This window comes from Enoplosus armatus, chromosome 1 (assembly GCF_043641665.1).
Source record: "Enoplosus armatus isolate fEnoArm2 chromosome 1, fEnoArm2.hap1, whole genome shotgun sequence".
Classification (NCBI taxonomy): Eukaryota; Metazoa; Chordata; class Actinopteri; order Centrarchiformes; family Enoplosidae; genus Enoplosus; species Enoplosus armatus.
The window spans coordinates 4,983,437-5,005,433 of record NC_092180.1 but is presented as its reverse complement, the minus strand read 5'-3'; the positions used below and the strand labels follow the sequence as shown (position 1 = coordinate 5,005,433).

General features: G+C 41.8%; 1 protein-coding gene across 1 annotated transcript in view; it reads left to right on the top strand.

The window, feature by feature from the left end:
- Window positions 1–21,997, top strand: part of mapk8ip1b (mitogen-activated protein kinase 8 interacting protein 1b) — a 46,643-nt gene continuing 24,646 nt past the window's right edge. Inside the window, exons 1-2 of the mRNA XM_070905307.1 lie at window positions 1–77; window positions 15,751–15,862. Coding sequence (XP_070761408.1) covers window positions 1–77; window positions 15,751–15,862 — 189 coding nt within the window. The remainder of the gene's footprint in view (window positions 78–15,750; window positions 15,863–21,997) is intronic.

Sequence of the window (21,997 nt, the reverse complement as noted above, 5' to 3'; positions counted from 1 at the left end):
ATGGCGGACAGAGAGAAGAGGAAAGCCAGCCCGCCGCCTGGCCGCAACATCCAGGTGAACTCCCCGGCAAGCTTCAGGTAAGAGCCCCGGCGGAGAGAGCCTGGGGAGGGGGGCCGAGCTGCCCCCCCTGGAGGCTGTGAATGAGCGATGAGCCAGCGCGGCTCTGCAGAGCTGGAGGTGCTGATGCTGGCTGAGCGGAGCCGCCGCAGCTGCGTGTGTCTCCGCTCAGCTTTGCGGATTGAAGTCGCAATGTGTTGTTGAGTCGCATGTTTTGTGTTTGGGCGTGTCTGCTCCCGGAGGACCGAGACGAGCTGTGTGCTCCCGCCATCTCCTAACCATGCATTTTTAAATATGTCTTAAATACTTTTTTGGTAATCTGCTCCAACCAAAAGCCCCCACATTACCTGTACAGCGGCTTTACGAGTTGAGTTCATATCGGCCTTATTGCCTGCTTTATGGCAGCCTATTTTTAGCTTGATTTGACACAAAATACTGTTTCATTGGTGTGATATCCCTGTAGTTACTACTCGTTGCAACCCGAGCAGTGACTTGATGTGTTTGTGGCGCACATTAGTGATTTTAGTGACACATTAATCTCCTGTCACTATTATAGGCTCTTAGAGGAACTCATGTTGAGTGTGCAGGACTGAGTTTACAGCAACCTTATCAGAGCTGTAGTAGCACCTCGTCTCTGTTTTGTGTTGTTTTTTTTCTCATCTAGGCTGTTTAGTTTGGATGTAGCCTTTTAGCAGGGAACTTTGAGGTTCTTTGTATAATAGGCCAACATCAGGTTTAGAAGCAAAACAAAAAAAACCTGTCTTAGCTACTGTGTTTTTTTTTTAGCTTTAGGGGTATTTTTTGTATAATAGAAGCTGCGTATTTGTCTTATAAATTAATGGTTTTGATTGTATAATTTCGTCAAGCAGGTGAGCAGTCAGAGCTAATTCGACCAGCAGAACAGTTCAGCATGTAAGAGGGATTAGCTGCATGCTGTTGACATGCTTTTATACTTGTGTCACTCACACACACACACACACACACACACACACACAGTCACAAACACAGTGGTGTGACTACCCAGAGGCCCTTACAGTGTTGCTTGCAGAGAAGCTGCAATTCTTCAGTGGCATTACTGAGTGGATGGCGGCCTGTGATCAATATTCCCCAGTGCGACATCAAGTTGCAACACACACACACACACACACACACACACCCTCAGGCTCAGTCTGTCCCTGTCTCATTAGCGGGGCTACAAACAGGCGGCTCCACAACCATCTTTCTTCAGTTTTTCATCGCAGTGGCATCAGAGTCTCTCCAGCAGCGTTTGATTTGCCTGATGTAAAAATATATAAATAAAATTAAATAAAAAAGTGCCTCAAAGTCTCACAGAACAACAATCAAATTGTCAGGGGAAAACAAGCAGTTTCTGTAGCACGACGAATTAAAGACACATCTGTGATCCAAATGTAAACTGAAGTGTTGTATCTGCAACATTCAAAGACACAAGACACTAAACAGTGCAGCGAGGGTATTTAATCATTCGTGTTGTAAAGGATTAGCTGTAAGTCAAACTCACTTATTTATGTTTAAAGTTCTGTAAGTTACATGGTAAAAATACAGTTTGGGCCTTCAAAATAACAGTTAATCATAAAACACATTGGCAGTCAGCAAAATAAAATGGTAATGACTCAAAAACAAGACAATAATAAAGATACAAAAAGCAATAAAAACGTTTTAAAAAATGCTGTCAGCTGTTTAAAAGAAAGACAATTAAGAAAACAACAAACATCACATGTTATAGGAGACTGAACCGCATTAATTGATATTTCAGAGTTGTAGTTGACAAGAGAAAGGAAGCCAGATAATCCACAACCTCGGGGTTGGCCCGGTCCCAGAGCAGCCATATGTTGGCATGTTTTCCTCCGTCATCCTCCCTGCCTCCACACACTGTGGTCGAATCCTCCGTCTTTCCCCAACCTGCTGCTGCTGGAGAACAGACAGTCGGACCGTCTGTGCAGCTATTTGTGTGGAGATATTCAGTGACTGAGATACAGGAGCAGCTCACCTTCACTTCTAGATTCAGTCCACAGTTTCTTCAGCTTTTCAAGCCTGTGACCTCATTTTGAGGCCCGTAAAATATTTATGACTCGTCAATAGAGATTTGTGAAGTTGTCATATGAGGTTGAGTACAACATGTTTCTGTATTTTATGGACGTAGCAACAAACTGATTTTACAGAAATGATGATGGATTATTTAAATCTGAAGCACAGATCCTTTTATATTTTGGCAGATTTCTACTAACGGCTCATGAAAGTAAAGCCAGTTGGTTTTTAGTAAGTAGCACAGAGGGTCCAAAACCGAGTAACAGTAAGTCCAAAAGAGAAGTAACAGTAAGCAAAACACATTTTTGAGTGGAGGGGTACTTTGAGTAACTTTAATGCTCATTCATCTCTCATCACTTGGTCACTGAACCCATCGCTCTCTGTTAAAACACTGAAACCTTTTCCTGTTTCACAGCCTAGATATGTGTTTACAAACCAAATGCATTACCATCAGGTCAACAGCAGCCAGCATGTGCTGTTAATGATATTCACACTGACGGCAGAGTTAAAAATACTGTGCGTACGACATTTCTCAGGTTCGTTCATCACACCTGGAAAATTGCGGTTGGCTTTAAAACTGCATTTGAACATCAGTATTGGGATGAAGATGAAGAGAGGCTGTTCAAACCTTCAGACAACAACAAATCCACACTGACAATCATTTCCTCACAGATTAAACAACGGTATCTTCTGTATTTTCTCAAAAATGTCTAAACTGATCAGATTTACTCATTTTTACTAAACAGTGCAGCTATCCTATAATATTTAATATGAGATAAAGACTCATATGTAGGTGAACTGTACCTTTAAATTCTCCTGCACTGCATTGATCGTCTGTGGCACGAGAGGGCGTAGCAGGAGATTCTTTCACATTAGCTCAGTGTTTATGTGTGTGTGTGTGTGTGTGTGTGTGTAATGCAGCATGTATGGAGCAACAAGACCATGTGGTCCATTCTGTAGTGCATTATGGGAAAACAAATACTCTGGAGAATGGGGAACTCATGAAGGCATCTGTGACATGAAACCAGAGATCCCTCTTTAGGGAAAACTAATCCCTCTTTTATCCCATTAATGTCTGTCACCCCAAACAGGTAAACGTGAACAGCAATGAATGAATTAATTAATACATTCATTCATGGCAACTTAGATTTTGCTGTTGCTACTTTTCTGTTCTGTTTTGTTTTGATTGCTGTGTGTCAAGACCGTGTCAAGGTGTTGTTGAAGTGATTTGATGCAATATCCGCTGTTGACAGCCAGCAGGTTGTCTGAACTTTTACATTTGTTTGTAGTTGTCGCCCAGAACTGACATTTATACACAACTAATTTGCAATAGAAAATACATTTTAGAGGAAGGAACAACAACAACCTATGAACGGGTTGGAAGGAAATGTCATTCTGACTGGTTCTATTACCATTATTACCATATAACGTATCAAATTGTTATCAATTGGCAAATTGTTAAAATGTTCATACTGAATGTATCAGTAAAATGTTCATTGACAACATATCTCCTTTCAGTCAAAAGTCCGCAGGGACTTGAATCACGAGACACAATGTGATTGTTAACATTTAACAGAAACCGCGGCCTCTCCCTAACCTCAACCAAAGTGCTTTTGTTTCCTAAACCTGAACAAAGGCGGAACTCTGGACTGGATGCAGTCCTCTGCTTTCTACGACCACCACCACACTCCAACCACCAAAACATTGCCAGCGAACATAATCAGCCATCACGTTTAAAAGCACGACGTAATTGGGAAAACAATTTAGTAATATGTATGTAATTTCTGGGAGACAGGGTTGCATAATGTCATATAAACTAAACTAAAATACTAATAGTGCCACATGAGAGGCTGTACATTTAATTCTCCCTGAATCACTTCTGAAATCTTTTGAATTATTCCATATTCCTGCAGCGTGAGGAGAGCATGATCAGACGTTATTTTTCAACATGATCTGCATTTAGCATGAATTTTGTCATTGTATTCAGAAAATAGATAAAGAAAATAAATCAGATTTTTTTTGTCTGAAGTTTTAAAATGTACAGATCACTGAATAATCAAAATGAAAGCGCAGAAGTGTTCACGATCTCTCTCTCTCTCTCTCTCTCTCTCTCTCTCTCACTTATTCATTGGCATACCCTCTTTCTTTTCTTTCATCTTTTCACTGCAGCTTCCACACTGACATGACTCTGCTGACAAGATCTGCTCAGGCAGATGGATTCACAGGGTGTGGGATGTGTGAGAGAGAGAGAGAGACAGAGAGAGAGAGAGAGACACGAGGGAGGTTAAGCAGGTTTTGAAGTGTCAGTTTCCCTGAATCACTTCATCCGTCTTTCATGGGCTTTGATGTTTTCTTGAGTAAAGGAAAAAGCTTGATTTCAGGCTTTTTCAACAGGATTAGCTTGTATGTTTTTCAGCTGCCTTCATCCTCAGAGAGACAGACAGACAGTCAGACAGACAGTCAGACAGACAGACAGACAGACCATTCAAATTGAGCAGATTTGAATTTCACCCTGACAGAGTGGACAGCTATTGCTCTGGTTGCAGTTCCCCCCCACGCTAATTATTTACTGCTGTCACTCAATTCTGCTGACATGGCACGTTCCACCTAATGGCACCTCCCCTCTGCTTATACACTCTCTCTCTCTCTCTCTCTCTCTCGCTCTCTCTCTCTTGCTCTCTCTCTCTGAAACCCAACAATGGAGCAATTATACATTTTACAGCCTCAACAGAATAATATTTACGATCATTCTCTAACATTGGCTGCATTTACCAGGCCTTTATTCTGATTCCTATTTGTGTTATTTTAGATATTTTATTTTAGTGAGACCCTTCCCTGGATTCTGATCTGCTGTCATTGTACTTTGCTGGGAGATGCTGCTTGAAGATTAACTGAAATTTGAACTCTCCTCACATTTTGTGTGTGGATATATAAATGATTGAGCATGTTTGTCAAATTTTCAGGCAATTTTGACTATTTTTTGACATATTTGTGAAAACGGCGTCTAAGCATAGAGTGGATGTTCCCCACGGTTAATTGACAATGAGAGTCGGTGTTGCTAGGACATGTGCTGTCAATATTTTTTTCAGTTAGTGTTCATCCTGCAGATGTTTCACATTAAAAGCCTACCAGGAAAGGGAGGAATTATATCCTAGGAGCTGCTGGAAGGCTTTTAATGTGAAATGCCTGTGCAGGATGTGTCGAGTTACATTTTCAGTAGCTTACAAGCAAATGAAAAACCAGCAAAGAAGGACCAACTGAAACTCAGATGGAGATCCGCTTTATGCTGAATTTGTCAAGACAACAGGTGGATATGGAGGAAGTATTGAGTTTGCATTAACAGCAAGTAAAAACAGGAACATATCAGGTGAAAGACAGATGTTGTACTGAAATATGATAAAAAAAAAATATAGGGAACAGGCCGGTCTCTAATATAGGCCTGTTTAAAAATATATAGGGCTGGTTCTCCCTGCAGTTGAGACACCTGAAGTACCAGAATTTGAGAAAACAAAGATCTAAATGTGGTGGTTCGATTTGAATGTAATTTTGTTATGTCAGACTGCAACCAATGATTATTTATATTATCAGTTATTCTACTGATTTTTCTGTAATCATTTAATGAATTATGTCAGTGTCACAATGGGAGGACAAATGGTCAAAGTGTCATCTTCAAATTGCATATTGGATTTTCTTCATAAGAATATTTTTCAGTGTGTTTTATAGCCCTTTTTTTGTTCCTTCAGCAAGTGTTTTTCCACATGTGTAGGGGGAAGTGTTTGACACTCTTCTGGTGTGTGTGTGTGTGTGTGTGTGTGTATGTGTGGGAGCTCCATAGGTTCTGGCCAGATGCCAAAGTCATACTGTATGGCCATATGGCTGCATGTTGGCAGCTCAAAATGTAGGGGGGGGGGGTTTGAGTGTCTTTGACCTTTCTGAAGGAATGTGTGAATCCTGGGGTTTGATTTTTATCTTATTTTTGCCTATATGCACCTGTGATGATTTGTAATGGATGAGGCAAATGTGAATATGCTGTCATTTGGAGCTGCAGTAACACACAGCAAGATAATCATCACATTAAGTTACATTTGTTTTGTTCATCTCTCGAATGTAAGTTCAGTATTCTCTCTCTTTTAGCTCTGGTTTGGTCTCCTCCACCTCCCAAGAAAAAGATTCAGCCCTTTAGCAGCTTAATGTTCCACTTTCTTCTTCAAGATATTGATTATTGCAGCTTTAACAGTCTCATTAAAGCTCAGTGGCTGAGTTTCATTAACGTAATCTATCTCTCTCACACTCTATTGTTCTCAGCCACATTAGTAAACTGTGATACACCTCTTTGCTTCTATTTCCTGAAGCCTTTGGTGGCTAAAATCAGCACGGTGCTCCTATGTACAGCGTTATAGCCGACATACAGTGCATATGCTTTGGCCTATGAGATGCTGGCAGGAGGTTTTGAGGTCAGCACGGTTGACAGGGTTAATTGACTGTACAGTTCACTGCCCAGGGGCGTGCACACAATTCAGCACAGACACATTGATTTTTTGAGAGCTAAGCCAAACAAGCAAAGACCAGCACAGGTTGATGGATAATTCCAGTTTATTACGACTTTTACCTTATTTTTGTAGGTCTGGCCATCATTTCCGTCCACAATAATAATTTTGTATTCATCAGGTTAATGGCTGAAATCTGTTGGACTCACAACAGGGCAAGGAACATGAGTGGTTAGAGGATCAGGCAGGTTGTAAACAAACCCCAAACATAAGCCAAACGTATTTGTAAAAGAAAACAAATGCAAACAGGAAAATCATTACAAACAGCGTCTGTTGTAAACATCCATCACAGTGTACAACTAACTTCCTGGTTCAACCACCATCACCACCATCACCGTAGTTGTGAGCATTCAGTTTTACTGCATAATGACGGATTATTACATTTTAAATGGATTTATTTAAAAAAAATAAGTGGCTTCGATAATCTGTGATGAACTTTTGGCTTGCTTACAACCTGTCTGGTCATCTGACTGCCTGTGTTTTATGCCCTGTCAGGCGTATTTTTGTCAATGTTGCTGTGTTGCCAGACTTCAGCAATTACCTTGGGAGAGTGCAATACTATCTTAACTGATAGAGATGATGGCCAAAAGTACATGAATAAGACCCAAATGTAATGAACCTGAATCGTCCTTTTAAGAGGATGAATGGAGCGTAAGAGAGACGAGGGGAAATTAGGAGTCTTAGGACCAATGGGCCTCATGAATAATTGAACACAACAGTGTTGTGCAGAGAGAGAGAGAGAGAGAGAGAGTGTCCTCTTGTGCTGATGTTTCTCTTGTTCTTGCCGTGGCGTTGGATGTTCTGCTAACACCAGCACTTTCCTGCAGTGGCGTAGTAAATCTGATGCACACAGGACAGAGTAAACATCAGAGAGAGAGAGAGAGAGAGAGAGAGGAGTAGATTATATAACACTACTCCTCTGTGGCAGATTCAGCTCTTCTGCTTTAAATAATTCCCCCTTCTACCTCTCTCTCCTCCGGAGAAGCAGCAGCAGCAGCAGGGCTCTGAATCGGACGCCTCTCCCATCGACCCGGACGAGCTGCACCCCTCCTCCCTCTCCTCTGGCTCTCTTCCTGCTCGCTCCTCCCTCTCTCTCCCGCCCTCCCGCCTTCACTTTCTAACCCTCTTGCTCCTTCTCCTCCTCCTCTCCTCTCGGTTGTGGATGCCCTCCTCACTTACAGTATGGACTCGGGAGGGGAAGGAGAAGAGGGTTGGATGGAGGACCAGTGGGAGAAATGGTAGGGCATCTCTCTCCTTCTCTGTGTTTTTTTTTTTTTTTCTTTTTTTACTGGCATGCAGCAACATGGCTGTGTGTGACCTTGTGAGTGTGTAACTGCTAACTGCCTTTTTCTTGCTATATGTCGCCTCCCTGCATCTTAAAGCTCAGGGCAGGCATGTCCTTGAGGGAGCGCGGATGCATATGGCTGTGTGTATGTTTGTGTCTAAAGACGAGAGGCAGAGCATGAAGCAGAGGTTGCTGGTTTCTATTGACCAAAAATAGGAGCTGAGAAGCAACACAGGAGAACACACATCACACTTTTTGTTGGTGTGTGTCTATTATGACAGCAATGCCAATGTGGGAGAAGCACTGTGTGAATGAATTTGTGTCTTCAGAGTTTGTTGGGGGGGGGGGTGGGGGGTGGGGGGGGGTCTGACGGGATGGTCCTGATCCTTGTCCTGTCCTTGCAAGAGGACGAAGCTGATGAATGACCGACAGCGCGCAGCCTTGTAATCTCTCAGTGGGAGCATAAATGTGAATTATTGGGGAGAGATGGGCGGGGGGGGGTATACATGCATCTGCTGTGACGACTTAACGCTGGGCTTAATGTGTATGGAGTGTGAGGTGATTGAATCATAAGAGCAGATCAGGGATGCTAGTCCTATGAGACTGTAACATGACAAGAGATGCGAGTGTAAAATATCCACAGTTGTATGGGTACTGTGACTGTCCTGCGTCCACTGATGAATTAGCAAATATTGCAATAGATGAATAAATAATACAAATACTGGGGAAATCAGATCCAGTTTCTCACTATTTTATTTTTTCTTTTAACTAGGAGAATTGTGTTCCATGATTAGCAGGTCATTTACATTTTCCCCACATTTTTATCCTCACTTTTTAATACCAGAAGCATTTTTCGTATCTGTCTTCACCACAGCACCACCTTTTTCTACTGTAAACAGTAAACAAAATGGGTCTTTTTGGCAGCAGGAAATATAGCAACTTGTGGGTCTGTAGGGACCAAAAATCCTGGTGAAATCGGGATGAACTGATCTGCTACTTTTTAAACAAAAATCGATGACCCCTGTATTTTGGCATTGTGTGCTACTTGTGAACAAAAACTGCAGTCAACATTTGCAAGCAAGCAGTAGGTAAATACTGTGCAGTTGGTATCAGGGTCATAGCAGGATTCAGATAAAGACTAATGAGCTGGCCGGGCCCATCATGGCCTGAGCGCGAGGTCATGCTGTCCTTCATTAACACAAGCAGAGAGGCAGGCTGAGAAGGCACAAACACCCCAGAAGGCTGCCCTGTCACCCCCCCACTGTCAGAATAACGCAGGAGTTTATCTGAAACAAGCTGAAACATCCATCCTGCAGTGCTGTTGCCCTCTGATGCCATTTTACAACATAAACTGTGGACATTGATTCTGTGATGTTTCTGAAGGGATGTTTTGAAACCTGGACTTTATCCACCCGCTGTTGTTTTGGCAGTTATGTGGATGCAAAAAAAATCTGAATTTGGGCAGTAGATTGTAGCTGAGAAATGAATGAGTAGCAATGACCACAGCTGAGTTTTAAAACCCAAGACTCGTGTCAGTCAAGGCAAACAATCAACACTCATACTTACCTCTCTTCAAGCCTTTATAGCATCATTGTATGTGTCTGAACACCCTGTGTTTTGAACAGGAGTTTACATAATCAGGGGATCACAGAGCCCAATTAAAAATCAAAGCTACTGTTATTAATACTAGGTTAGTGGGAGAGAGATCATACATGCTGAGAATGGGATCAGAATCCCTGATTAGCACATGAAATATTTAAATCACCCCGGAGAGGTGAACTCAAGGCTTATTAGACACATTAGAAGTAACATTAACCAATGAGACTCCGACATCTTGTGGAAAATAATTTATATTTTAAGGAATGTCTATTAGAGAACTACATCCTAAGCTGCATCTGCAGTGGCTTCAGCATGCATGCTGCATTAAAAGGCACTTTGAGTATAAACCTCTGCCAAAACAATTGTAAAACTATAAGCTGCAATACTGGTTTATGTTGTCTTATTTGCTGTATGTGTGTATTCAACAGATGTAGAAATAGAAAATGAGGCATTGTTAGGTTCCACATTGGAGGTATGTGCTGAACAACAACAGCTGAGCACAGTAGCATGTAGCATCTCAAGTCCTGTCCTTATAAGTTGCTGGTTTGCACCCAGCTGATCCTTTGACGTTATCCACTCGTTTCAGCTAAAGCGTCATTAACATTTTCATGTTTGTAAGACACCTGAATCACAGATCACGATCATGGTTTATTTTTGAAAAAGTCAACGCTGACTTGAAGCATGAGAAGGCAGAAGTCGAGTTGTTTGATAATCAACCAAAACCATCCTCCTCCAGACATAACCAGTGGTAATGTAACACATGGTTCTGAGCTTTGTGCGTCCAAACATCTACTCCAACCTTCTTTTTTTCAACCAACTTTTATTGTCAGAGCAAATAAATAGTATAAAGGTGGTTTTTTTTAGGAGACTGAGCTGCTCCTACAGATTTCACAATTCTTGACATCTTTTCAACAAGCCGTAACATAACACTTGGAAACGTAACGAGTAAAAAACTATATCAGGATGCGATATGATAACTATCCGTTCCCCGGAGTTGCCTAGACAGTCCATGGGGTCCTGTGAGGTAACCGTGTCACAGTGATGATGTGGGTGTCAGCCTGTTGTTACTATGGTCCAACTGATTTGCTGGGTCTCACTTTCAGTGATGATGACACAGTAGATGTGTCACAGGGATTTCTGACCTGTGCAGCCCAGCCAGTCTGCTGAGTCAGCCTGCATCGATCACTGAGGGTGTTGTGAGTGTGTGAGTGAGATGATGGGTATACATCGCACAAGAATACAATCCGGGAGGAAACTAACAAGGATATTTAGGGTTCTGGGTATTCTCGGTTATTCACAGGTCCATTTAGTGTTCATTCAGGGATATTGGAAGGAATATTATTACTTAAGTGTGTGCATACAGGATGAATGTGTGCTGACTGTTTGCATAAGTATGTGCAAAAGTGTGAGCGATTTGGGGGGTCTCGGTGGCCTACAGGTCAGGTGTATCATGTTACTGCTATGGAGCTTTGTTAGATGTCATCCCCCTCTCTACTTTCCCACATTTCCGGTCCATATCTTTATTGTATACTATCACAACTACAGGAAAAATGCCCAAAAACTAGAATTAAATTAGAGTTTTAGGAGGACATGCTTGCAGTGGTAAAGTCCAAAAAGAAATCACGCAATTCCACACCTGAGGCAGTTTGTTCTGAGAGTTTGGAACCTTTGTGGAGGTATGAACGTTACTGTTGAACTGAGGTGGGGTCCACAACAGCATCTCTGCACCACCTCAAAATGTCAGTCTTGGATTCTCCTCCAGCCAGCTCTGGTGGTCTTTACTCTTAGAGTCCAAACCAGATGTGAAAGCCAGTCGTTCTACACGCTGTAAGATGAATAATGTGATCTGTTAAAAATGTCACATTAACATCATCTGTCATTCTATGCGGTGTGAGTGCAATGTGTATAGGACTGGAGTTAACGATTATTTTCATTACGGATTAGTCTGCTGATTATTTTCTCGATTACTTGATTAAAGGTTTGGTCAATAAAATGTCAGAAAATAGTGAAAATTCCCATCACCAAGGTGACATTTTGTTTTGTCCAAACACCCCAAAGATAGACTGTTTACTATCAGAAGAGTGCACATGTATTGACGGGTATTTCTATTATTTTATTAAGGGCAGACTAGTTTGCAAGTTTCAGACTTACAGATGCTTTTTGTGACTGTGTGGATTTTATTAAAATGTTTGTGATGTATTTTTCTTTCTTTATTTCCTCTTTTCTTTTAAAAAGAAAATACACGAAATATAAATGACCATTTTAAATAGCAGTTCTTATTAAACAGGTGTTTGCTATGATATGGACAGCTGACAAGGTCATCTTTAATTCCATACACATACACCCGTATTGCTTGAGCATGTTGTTCTTACTACTATTATTCTTTGCTATTGTGGACCTGAGAGATCAGACCCCCAGAGGAACCCCGTAATCATTTATGTAAATAAAGAAGAAAAGCAATCACCAACGTTTGCGACAGGAGGTTTTCACAACGCGACTGTGATGTGACTGTTCAGCCTGTTTGATGTGAGCGTGCTCGACATTGTACGCCCTGCATGCTGCCCTGTAATGTCTGAACCCTTGATGTGTGACAACGTAATTTGCTCTGTATTGTACACTCTGTTGGTTTTCTCTGCTGTCTGCAGCCCTCCTTACCCACAATTCAGCGCAGCAAAGGGGTCACCCTGTCCTGTCCAGGTGGTTTATCTCCCGGCACTTAATTTACCCCCCCCCCATTCATTTTGTTCCCATGACTCTCTCCATCCTTTCACTGCCCGCTGCCTCTATATGCACTTTCCTCTGGGTTTGATCTACAGTCACGACATCGTTTCCTCTCACCTCTTGTTCACCACTCTTCAGACTCCCCTCCTCTTTTTGTCCTTGTAAAGCCCCAATTATAGGTCAAAACCTGCAATTCAGGGTCAAAATAAATGACATACTTATGGCTGATTGGCTCTGATTGGCATTCATGCATCATGTTCGCAGTCTTTCCTTTCTTTAACTCTCCTTTCCTCTCCTCCACCTGTAAGTGATGCTGATAACAGAGGGACACTCTGGAGCATATTGATTTTGTTCCTTTCCCAGACATCTGTCTGTATTGTAATAAATTACATTTGTAGTGAACTGATAAGCTTACAGTTTTTGTTATTCAAAAGCAGAGCTGTGTCCTCAGACCGAAGCTGATCAATGCAATTCGGTTGGGACAAAAGAAAAGTTCATATGACGCTTTCAGCCACATGTTGTTGCACAGTGCTGGTCATGTCGAGTGGGTAACGACAAGAAGAGCTGAATGATAACCATGCTATCATGCAATGTGAGGCATTTAACTTACAATAAGTTGCTTGTGCTGTAGAATTAACCAAATTTAGTTTTCTAATTGGAAAAATTGAAATAAAGAATTTAGCATAATGCGGGTGCCACTCTATATTTTGCCTGTCAATAAATCCCATAGAAAGGCAAAAACCAGCAATGCTTTAGTCTGTCTCATAATTCTTTCTGTCTTCCTTACCTTGTATGTGGCACTTATTGTTATGGAAGACATGGACCTTGAAAAACAAATGTACTTTAATAATAAAAAATAAAATATTCATGAGTGGCCTTCATAAATAAAGTTCTTTATACTAGAAGTGATGCTGGAGTTTTGATCTCAGCAAACGTTAAACACACAGATACCATACAACAAACAGCAGGGCCCTGTAGTTTTTAGGAAACTACTCAATCTAGAGTAAATGGTGAATTTGTTGAACTATTTTCAGCTGCAGATTAATACACATTTGGTGCTCAAGTGAGTATTTGCAGCAACAGGATGGTGTAAACTATAATGCTTTATAATGAAGGAACATGTCGCCCAGTACAAATTGATGTGTTTTTAATAGTTCTTTGGTCAACAATAGAGGTCTTTAGCAAAGGGAATGAAGGTACACCAGGCTTTGGCTAATATTTGTTAATAGGATCAATTCATTGTTGGTTGTGGTCTTTTTATGGGATTTGTTGACAATGAGAAAAATACAGAATATTGCTTGCCTTATGCTTTCATGAAACTACAAAGCCATTTAATTCCAATAGCAGGAGCAATCAGCTTTTTCCACCTCGCAAGTCAGCCGCTACACATCTTTGAGTTTAGGTGCCATTTTAGAATATCAACCCTATGGCATGAAATAAAAACTAACCTAAATTTTAGTGATGCAGCAGCTTTGCTAGTTGGAGAGTTGTTCAGTGAAGGTGGATGATTCCACTGGGTCACTTCTGAATGTCTCTTTCTCTTTCTCCCTCAGTCTCTTTCTTTCCATCAGGTGTACATATATTCCCATCTGAGATCCTGTACTCCCTAACAATAGATTGCTGGATTCATATACTCTCTCTCTGCCTTCCTCTCTTTCTTTCTCTTTCTCCCTTTCCATCCTTCAGCCCTTCTCTTCTGCCTCCTTCAGGGCCTCATTATAGAGGTAAACAGATGCTTCTACATGGGCTATTTAACTCCCATACCCACCCTCCGACACGTGACAGCTAAAGACGGCCACAGCTGTGCCTACTTTTGAAAAAGGAGACAGCTGAAGTGTCGATGTAGCCAGAAATGACTTTAGCATCATGCAGCAACAGCTCTCCAAGTTCACCAGGTCTCTCTGACAGCTTGTTCTCATGCTCTGTGTGATCGCTGTCATCTTCTCTTTCCTCCGTCTAATAACATTTTCCTGTCTGTTACGCCCAGGAGGCTGCAGGGTAAAGAGATAAAAGGCGGACATAATTACAGATGGGGAAAACTGAAGCATTGTTTACTGGAAGCTAATTGAATCCTACCACAGACAGCAGGACAGCATGTTTCCCTGCCCGACACTGGAGTGATGTCCAGGGTTGCTGCAAGAGTGATCAAGACCTTATATTCTTCCCTGCAAGATTTTAATGTCCATGCACATTTGGATATGAGCCTCCATGTTCTCTTGACAGCCAGACCTGCCCCACTGTATCGTAGGTAGGAAACTGGTGCAGAGGCTGATGCTTTGTAATGAGAGGATTGACTTGAAGTTATTGAAGTTATGTGATTAGCTGTTTTGTTGACTTAAAAGTTGTTCCAATAGGGTCGGTCAGTTGGTCAGATATATCAACAACAATGGGCCTGATTGTCGTTACATTTACAGTGAACATTACTGGTCCCCAGATGAATGACTCCTAATGTTTTTGGTCACCCTGGCCCAATATCCAGCACCACTGCCCCTTTTAAACCAAATCAGGAGCACATTCATGCTCCCCCGAGGATGAACCTCTCTGATTTTGGATGCCTTGAGCTTTGCTCTAGAGCCAGTCTCAGGACAAAAATTTCATCTGTACCCATAAGATGCTGTTGTTCACAGTCTAGGTGGATTGCTGTGAAGATTTCTGAACACTCATGCTCCTCAGAGGATGGACAACTTAATGATAATGTTAATCATCCCATGAACTTTTCTTCTAGTGCCAAACTAAATATTTTGGTGCCATTATGCATCGCTCCAAAAGCGGTAAAAGTATGCTTTTTGAGTTATTCCATGCTGAATCCTGAATGGACATTGTGGCATCTACAGGCTGCTAAAATGACTTTTAGTCCTGTTGATGTATGTTGATTCATACACATTTGCATATTGAACTCTATATCCCAACTGTTTGCGTTACAGGAGAGAGATGATTATTTTGAACTATGTCTCTGGAAAAGCTTGTCATGATTTTACTTACACTATGCTCATAGACTCAGCTGCCATCTGTGATGATGCATTTCCCTTCCACTCCACTTTCACTGTGATTCAGTCTTCTCTTCTCATCACTGTTGGTGTGTAGCCAAAAAAAACGTCGGCACATTCATCCCCCACCAGTCATATATCAGTTGTTGTCACTAACCTGGGATATAACACTGGTTACCAGCCGCGACAGCCTGCGAGCCTGCGTGTGGTGTTTGTATGTCAACCGTGCGAGATGTAGTCACGAAACTTTACAAGTGTGTAGATGAGATCAAAATGAAGGCAGAGTTTAAAGACTGGTGTGGTCCGAGCAAGGGCGTCTGAAGTCGGGGGTAGGAAGTAGTGGGCTCAATGTGTGGGCTTGGATTTTGGCTTGGAGTTGCCATCCCGTCAGTACAGATAATTCGGTCACCAAGAGATTTTGAGATGTACTGCGGCTGCGGATGAGTGCTGAAGGATTAACATTGATTTTCCCCTTCCCCTTCTCACCCTAATCCTCCCCTTCAACCAGGTTGACCCATGACATCAGTCTGGATGAGTTTGAAGATGACGACCTGTCGGAGATTACAGAGATCACAGACGAGTGCGGGATGAGCCTCAACTGCAATGGCCCGGATATAAAGGTAAGCTGCCTCCACAAAGAGCTGGTTCTCACCAATGGTAGACGTCATGCTGCTTCTTTCCCAGCTACAAGTGAGCAGAGAAAAATCATTTTAAATCAGCAGCTTCTCAAAATTATCTGCTGCTCTGATTGGGAGCTACACCAGAGGAGTGTTCAGTTAGAGCAAGTGCAACATCTGCATAGTTTACTTCCACATTGAGTGTTTTTAGTCAGTGTCTCTGGAGTGAGTTTGTCCATTCCTCATATTACTTCACAAGTAGGTAAAGTACTAAAATCACCAGTAATGTTAGACATTGTCTTTTGCCCACATGCTGGACAGGTGAGAGCCGTTTCCCATATCAGGAAAGGATTGTGTCCTTGGATCTATTAAACATGGGAGGTATCCAAACAGCTCATTATTTTTAAGTTTTACAGTTTACTTCTCTGGTGTTAATACACAGAGGTGTAGCGGATCGTGCCTTTGTTTACAATCTGCCCATTCACAAATCTGGTGGCCCAATTTGACTGCTGTCATTCAAACATGCTGTAGCCCTCCTGCTATGATTGTGACACGATTTTGAGGTGGTGTTGTAAAATTTTGGGGACTAGGGATTAGGGCCTTCATGGATTGCTCTCAAGTTACATCACGGACATATGTCATCTCATTGGTTGCACTTGGAAAGATCGCTGACAACAGGGTCAAAGTTGTTGTTGATATTGAGCGCAGCAGCAAGGTGCAAGGAGCAAGAGGTGCAGAACAACCCAGGTATGCTGCTGCAGGTTTAGCGTCTTCGCTCTCTCCAGAGGAAGACAATGTTTCACAAAGCCGCTGCTGGTCTTGACTCATGTCACGTGTATGGGGACATAGTGTCTGTCTCTGGCTCTGCTGGGCTGACTGCTGGCCCCCAAAGAAAAGAAGAAATCCTGTTAAACCCATCATTCTGGTGTTACTGATTTTCTAATTTTTTTTAAAAGTACCCTTAGAATTTATGTCCCCACCCACAACAGTTCTTTTTCCAAGCTGCAAGAGGACACTGTCCACTGCAGTTTACAATTAATGGGGTCCTCTTGCAATATTGACGGCTCAGAAAATGCATTCAGTAATATAAAGTGGGAGAACGGGGAATAAACACAGTGGAGATGCTGATTTTACACCAAAATCCGAAGTATTTAGTGTATGAAACAAAACTGGATTATAGTGTTGCTGCAGATGCTATTTTTGAAGTGAAACTTTCACATGATTTTTTAAATACTATTTCATACAATACAAAATAATAAATTCCCCGATTTAAAATAATCTCCATTCTTATTGCAAATGCTCATTTCATCAAATTGTATGAGAGGTGTCTTGCCATTGTTCAGTGACACTCTCTGGTGAAGTTTGAGCTCGGCGAGGGGTCGGACTCTCCTCTCCGTGGCATTTTGTCCTGAACAGCTGCTGCATTCAGCTTCCTGCCAGCAGAGGAAAGAGGCCAGAGGCAGAGCAGCCTGACAGACGGCGACAGAGACGCTCTGTAAAAACCTTGAGTCTGATCACATATGATCACCCCGCTGCATCCTGGTTATCTAAATAATTCAATCTGAACTGTTTACTGCAAGTCCTATGAAACTTCATATTTTTGTGAAGAAACTTTTGGGCACTAGCACCCTCGTTTTCAAATTTTTTATTGGCATAGAAAGGAGTGGGTCATTATGAGAACTGGAGCGCTGTGAAGAGCTACTACGAGAGAGAGAGAGATGTGGAGTGGTACACAGGGAGAAAATAAGCAGAGGTAAATTTATTATTCTGTCAGATCTCTCCAGCTCTGTTCCCAGTGAAACCATCATCACCTCCTCCTCCATTCAGCTCTGCTTCCGTAACCAAGGCAACAGGAGGGTCGAGGGGCTTTTTTTAGTGTCATTTATATGAGCAGATGAAAGATTTTTTTCTTCTGAGACTCGTATTTGATTGTTTTAGTGAGCCGGTGACCTGACAGATGAGAAAATCCGATATTCCGGAGAGCTGGGAATATTTTTAGGTTTAAAAGCCAGTTCTCTCTCTCTCTCTCTCTCTCTCTCTCTCTCTCTCTCTCGTCTTGTCTTCCTATCCAGGGAGCTAATTATAGCCCAGATTATTGAATGTGAGAGCTTGCTGCTGGAGGTGTGTGTGTGTGTGTGTGTGTGTGTGTGTGTGTGTGTGTGTGTGTGTGTGTGTGTGTGTGTGTGTGTGGACATTGATGACTCATCCCCTTGCAGGGGCCTCACAAAGATCAGAATCCAAAATGGCTCCTTGACTGGCAAACATGAGACGATGGCAACAACAACAAACCACACGTGTCACTGAGTGTCGTCACTCTCAGGACATGAAACTAACTGTGTATGTAGAGAGTGTTGGAAACGTTTCAGCTGAGGATGTTTTATAGTATCGTTTTGTAGGGAAAGAGCAGGCTCTGCTGGTTGGTCTCAATAATGTGTTTTCCCTCCATCTCTCAGTCTCATGTCATTTTCCCTGTTTGTTGATTGTGGAGTGCCTCCCTCTGTTAGTTTACTTGCCCATCAGACACAGACAATATCTCTTCTGCCCTGACTATGCGTGCGGGTGCACGGATATGCAGCGAGCTAAACACGCTTCCAATAAAGGTTGAAGACAGCAGTTGGAATTTGAAGTATTTGACTGGAAGTGACTGTGAAGACGGTGTTGGATAAAAGGGACATAGTACCGTAAACAAGAGTTGGATCAAAGACATAAAAAGACATTTGTACAGTAACAAAGAAACAGGATTCATAAAAGTAGGTAAGTGTTAAATTAGTTGCATTGCCCCTCAAATCAGTTTAGAAGCCAGGTAATAACTGAGGGTACTGTGCAGATAATCCAGTGAAGGTAGCACAACCCAGTAATTCATCTAGTAAACTGAAACATGAGTCCAAAAAACATCAAGAGTGAGGCCAACAGTATATTAACAGTTATCTACATTATAATGTTGTATCAGCAACAGATTAGCCTCAGACAGATGCTAAACTGACACAAACTCTACACATAAAAAATGTGGGAGGTCCCGGGGTGACACGTTTCTCTGAGTCAGTGTGGACTGATGCATTTAATAACATGGGAGTGTATCTGTTCCATGAGGCGGGTTAGTGACGGCCGTTAAAAACACTTCTAAACACGCTTTCTGTGTCTTTTTGTTTGTTTTATTTTTGGGTAATCCACTGCTGCCTCAGTGGTGGTTCTTTAACAGTGTTAAATGCTGCCTGTTAATCTAATATCTCTGAGTAGTGTGTGAGATAGTTGGCTGTGGTGTTGTTTTTACAGAAGAAATTACTTGACTAGAGGACTGTTTCATTAGCGTTTAATCCAAACCAGATGGAGGCGCTTATAGTAAAAGAGTCAAATGCCACAACAAATTACATCACAGTGTTTTTAATTGCTGCTGTTTTCATTCAGGTTTTTAAACGTCCACAAAGCTAAGCAATATTTTAGACACACATTTAATGAAATAATTCCCGTCTCACAAAAATATCGCTTGCAGCTCTACACCCACTGTGCAGCTGTACGCAGCCTTTAGCCTCTTTTAACTCATAGTTTTGCTTCTCTAGCTGCACATAGCTGGTCCAGTCTCACAGCTCTCGTCTGCAACATAAAACTGATAACCCGCTATTCACTTAAGAGTTGGTGGAGACTAAACCAAAGCTCCAAAGGAGAGTGAGCATTGGATTTAAGGTAGACACAAACACAGCATCAATGGGATGTCAATCTTGCTCTGTGTCTGCTGGATGTGTCAATAGACAGCTGTTGCTAACACATTCTGTGAGTTTCTTTTTCTTTTCTTGGTTTTTCTGAGTTTGTCTTGCAAATTCAACATGTGAAACATAGTCACAGATTGTTTAGAAATGGAGAACAGAGGTGAGGAATAGCGAATGTCAGACAGACTGAATTTCTTTCTGCTTCTCTATCACATATCAGCTGTCATCACGGACCTTAGAGACTCAGCGCAATCGTTCCTTTTCTATTTAAAAGTGCACAGCGTTTGATGGACACCCTGGCCTGTTAAAAAATGTAGGAGGAGGCGGTGCAGCTGCAGAACGGGGTGGGTGGGGTTGTGAACTGTGAGCTCTTCATGCAGAGCCCTCACTGTATTCACTCACAGAGAGGTGACCTCATCAGTGAGCTCATCCTCTCAGGGGAGCTGGGATGCATCTTGTCTCATCAATAATGGACGGTCACATGGAAGGAGCATCACTCACCCCAGACAGGCGTCTGCCTCAGCGGGGAGGGGGGGTTCAGGGGTTTATAGGGAAGGTCAGAGGGCGTGTCCAAACTGATGCAGACATTTGAAATTGTGTTGCAGGTCAAATCACATTAGCATTTTCAGATTGTTTTCAGCGGTGGAAAACACAAACTTGTCTTTTTCAACCGCAAAAATGTTTCCAAGTACTTCCCAAAGACCCCGTCAAGTGAGTAGTTTGCAGAATTAAACATCGTTTACTAATACCCCTGTAAGATTTAGCTGCAGGAGGACATAAGGAGCTTAAAATTGCAACCAGGTTCTAAATTAAGTTTGTAGCCCTGCTCCGGGGGTAGTACTTTCCTACAGCCAAGCAACTAGTAGGGCAGAGTTAGCAGTGCTGAACTGCACTGGTTGGTCGAACACAAACCTCAATGATGCAACAGCTACAGGATTCATTCACAAAGTAAGCAAGAACAGGTTGCCAGTAGACTTCCCAAACAGATAGCAAGAAAGATTGACTCAAATGAAACGCAGCTTTATTTGCTAATTGTTTAATTTGTGTTACGAACTTATGCAGAAACATTACCTGAAAACACTCAGCCGATCAGCACCACGTATGCAGACAAGCATCTCACCTTTCAGGCATTTTCAATTTCCAGCTCCATGTCATTAAATTCCATGTGCAACATCTATTCGAATATTATAGTATCAAAACCAGTAAATTACAATTTACTCCTGTGTTACTGTCTCAAACCTCGCTTCTCAAACAAAGCTGTTGTTTCAGTTTACATTTACCTGACCTTTGCAGCTTCTCAGATCCTCAGATGTGGTGTAAACACAAACATGAACACGCTAAAGGGACCAGAGTTTAGTTCCTGGTTGAACAGGCTCATCTGTTGTGGACAGAAAAGATGGATTTCCAAATGTGTCTGAATTAGTGTGCACATGGCCGTAGTTATGAAGGGTTAATGTGGAGCAGCTCAAGTCCAGCACGAAGCATAAAGAGATTTGGTATTCCTCAGAGACATGAAATGACAACATGCATTATCACCACCACTCTGTGTGTGTGTGTGTGTGTGTGTGTGTGTGTGTGTGTGTGTGTGTGTGTGTGTGAGAGAGAGAGAGAGAGAGAGAGTGGAGAATGCTTCCATGCATGTGTGCAGGGTGAATCTATTTGATTAGCAGTCATTTTGTCATGTTTGGGAGGTTGAAAAAGTCATATGTCGGGGTGGGGTCAGATAAAATGGGCAATAACATTAAGTGAATACTATACTATGAGAAGAGTCAGAGGCTTGTTATTCTGTCTAGACTGCCCTCTATTGTCACATTGTGTTGTGACAGAGAGACATAGAAAAAGCAGTGTAAAAGTAAATGTTAGATTGAAATGTTATTGTCATTAGACAAGATTATTAGATTACATTCAACTTTATTTTCATTGCAATAAAGAAGTTCAAAAAGCAGTAAAGTGCAGATATACAGTGCTTAACAAATTTATTAGACCACCTGTCATAAAAATGAGAAAACTCAAATATTTTAGAAATCTGTCAAAAACTTGTTTCAAACTAAAAATTGTATTGTTATTTATTAGGCAAATAACAAACTGGAACAACTAAATAGTCCTTATCTTAATCTTAATATTTATGTGTATATGACCTCCTTTGGCCCTGATAACAGCTTGCATTCTTGCAACCACAAAACAAATTTTTCTGGTCAGGAATGCAAGTAAATAACTGTAATTTGGCATCTCAATCAAATTTGAGAATTCATAGATAACAACAGTAATTATATTTTAGCATTAAAGATATCATTTTGATTAAAGAGCTTGGCTTGCACATACTGGTGGATTAACCATTACGGAAACATAAAATATTTTGGTAATCAGCAATACTGTTAATTTAGGGCAGCGGTGGCAAACACCTCACACTGGGTGGTGGTCTAATAAATTTGTT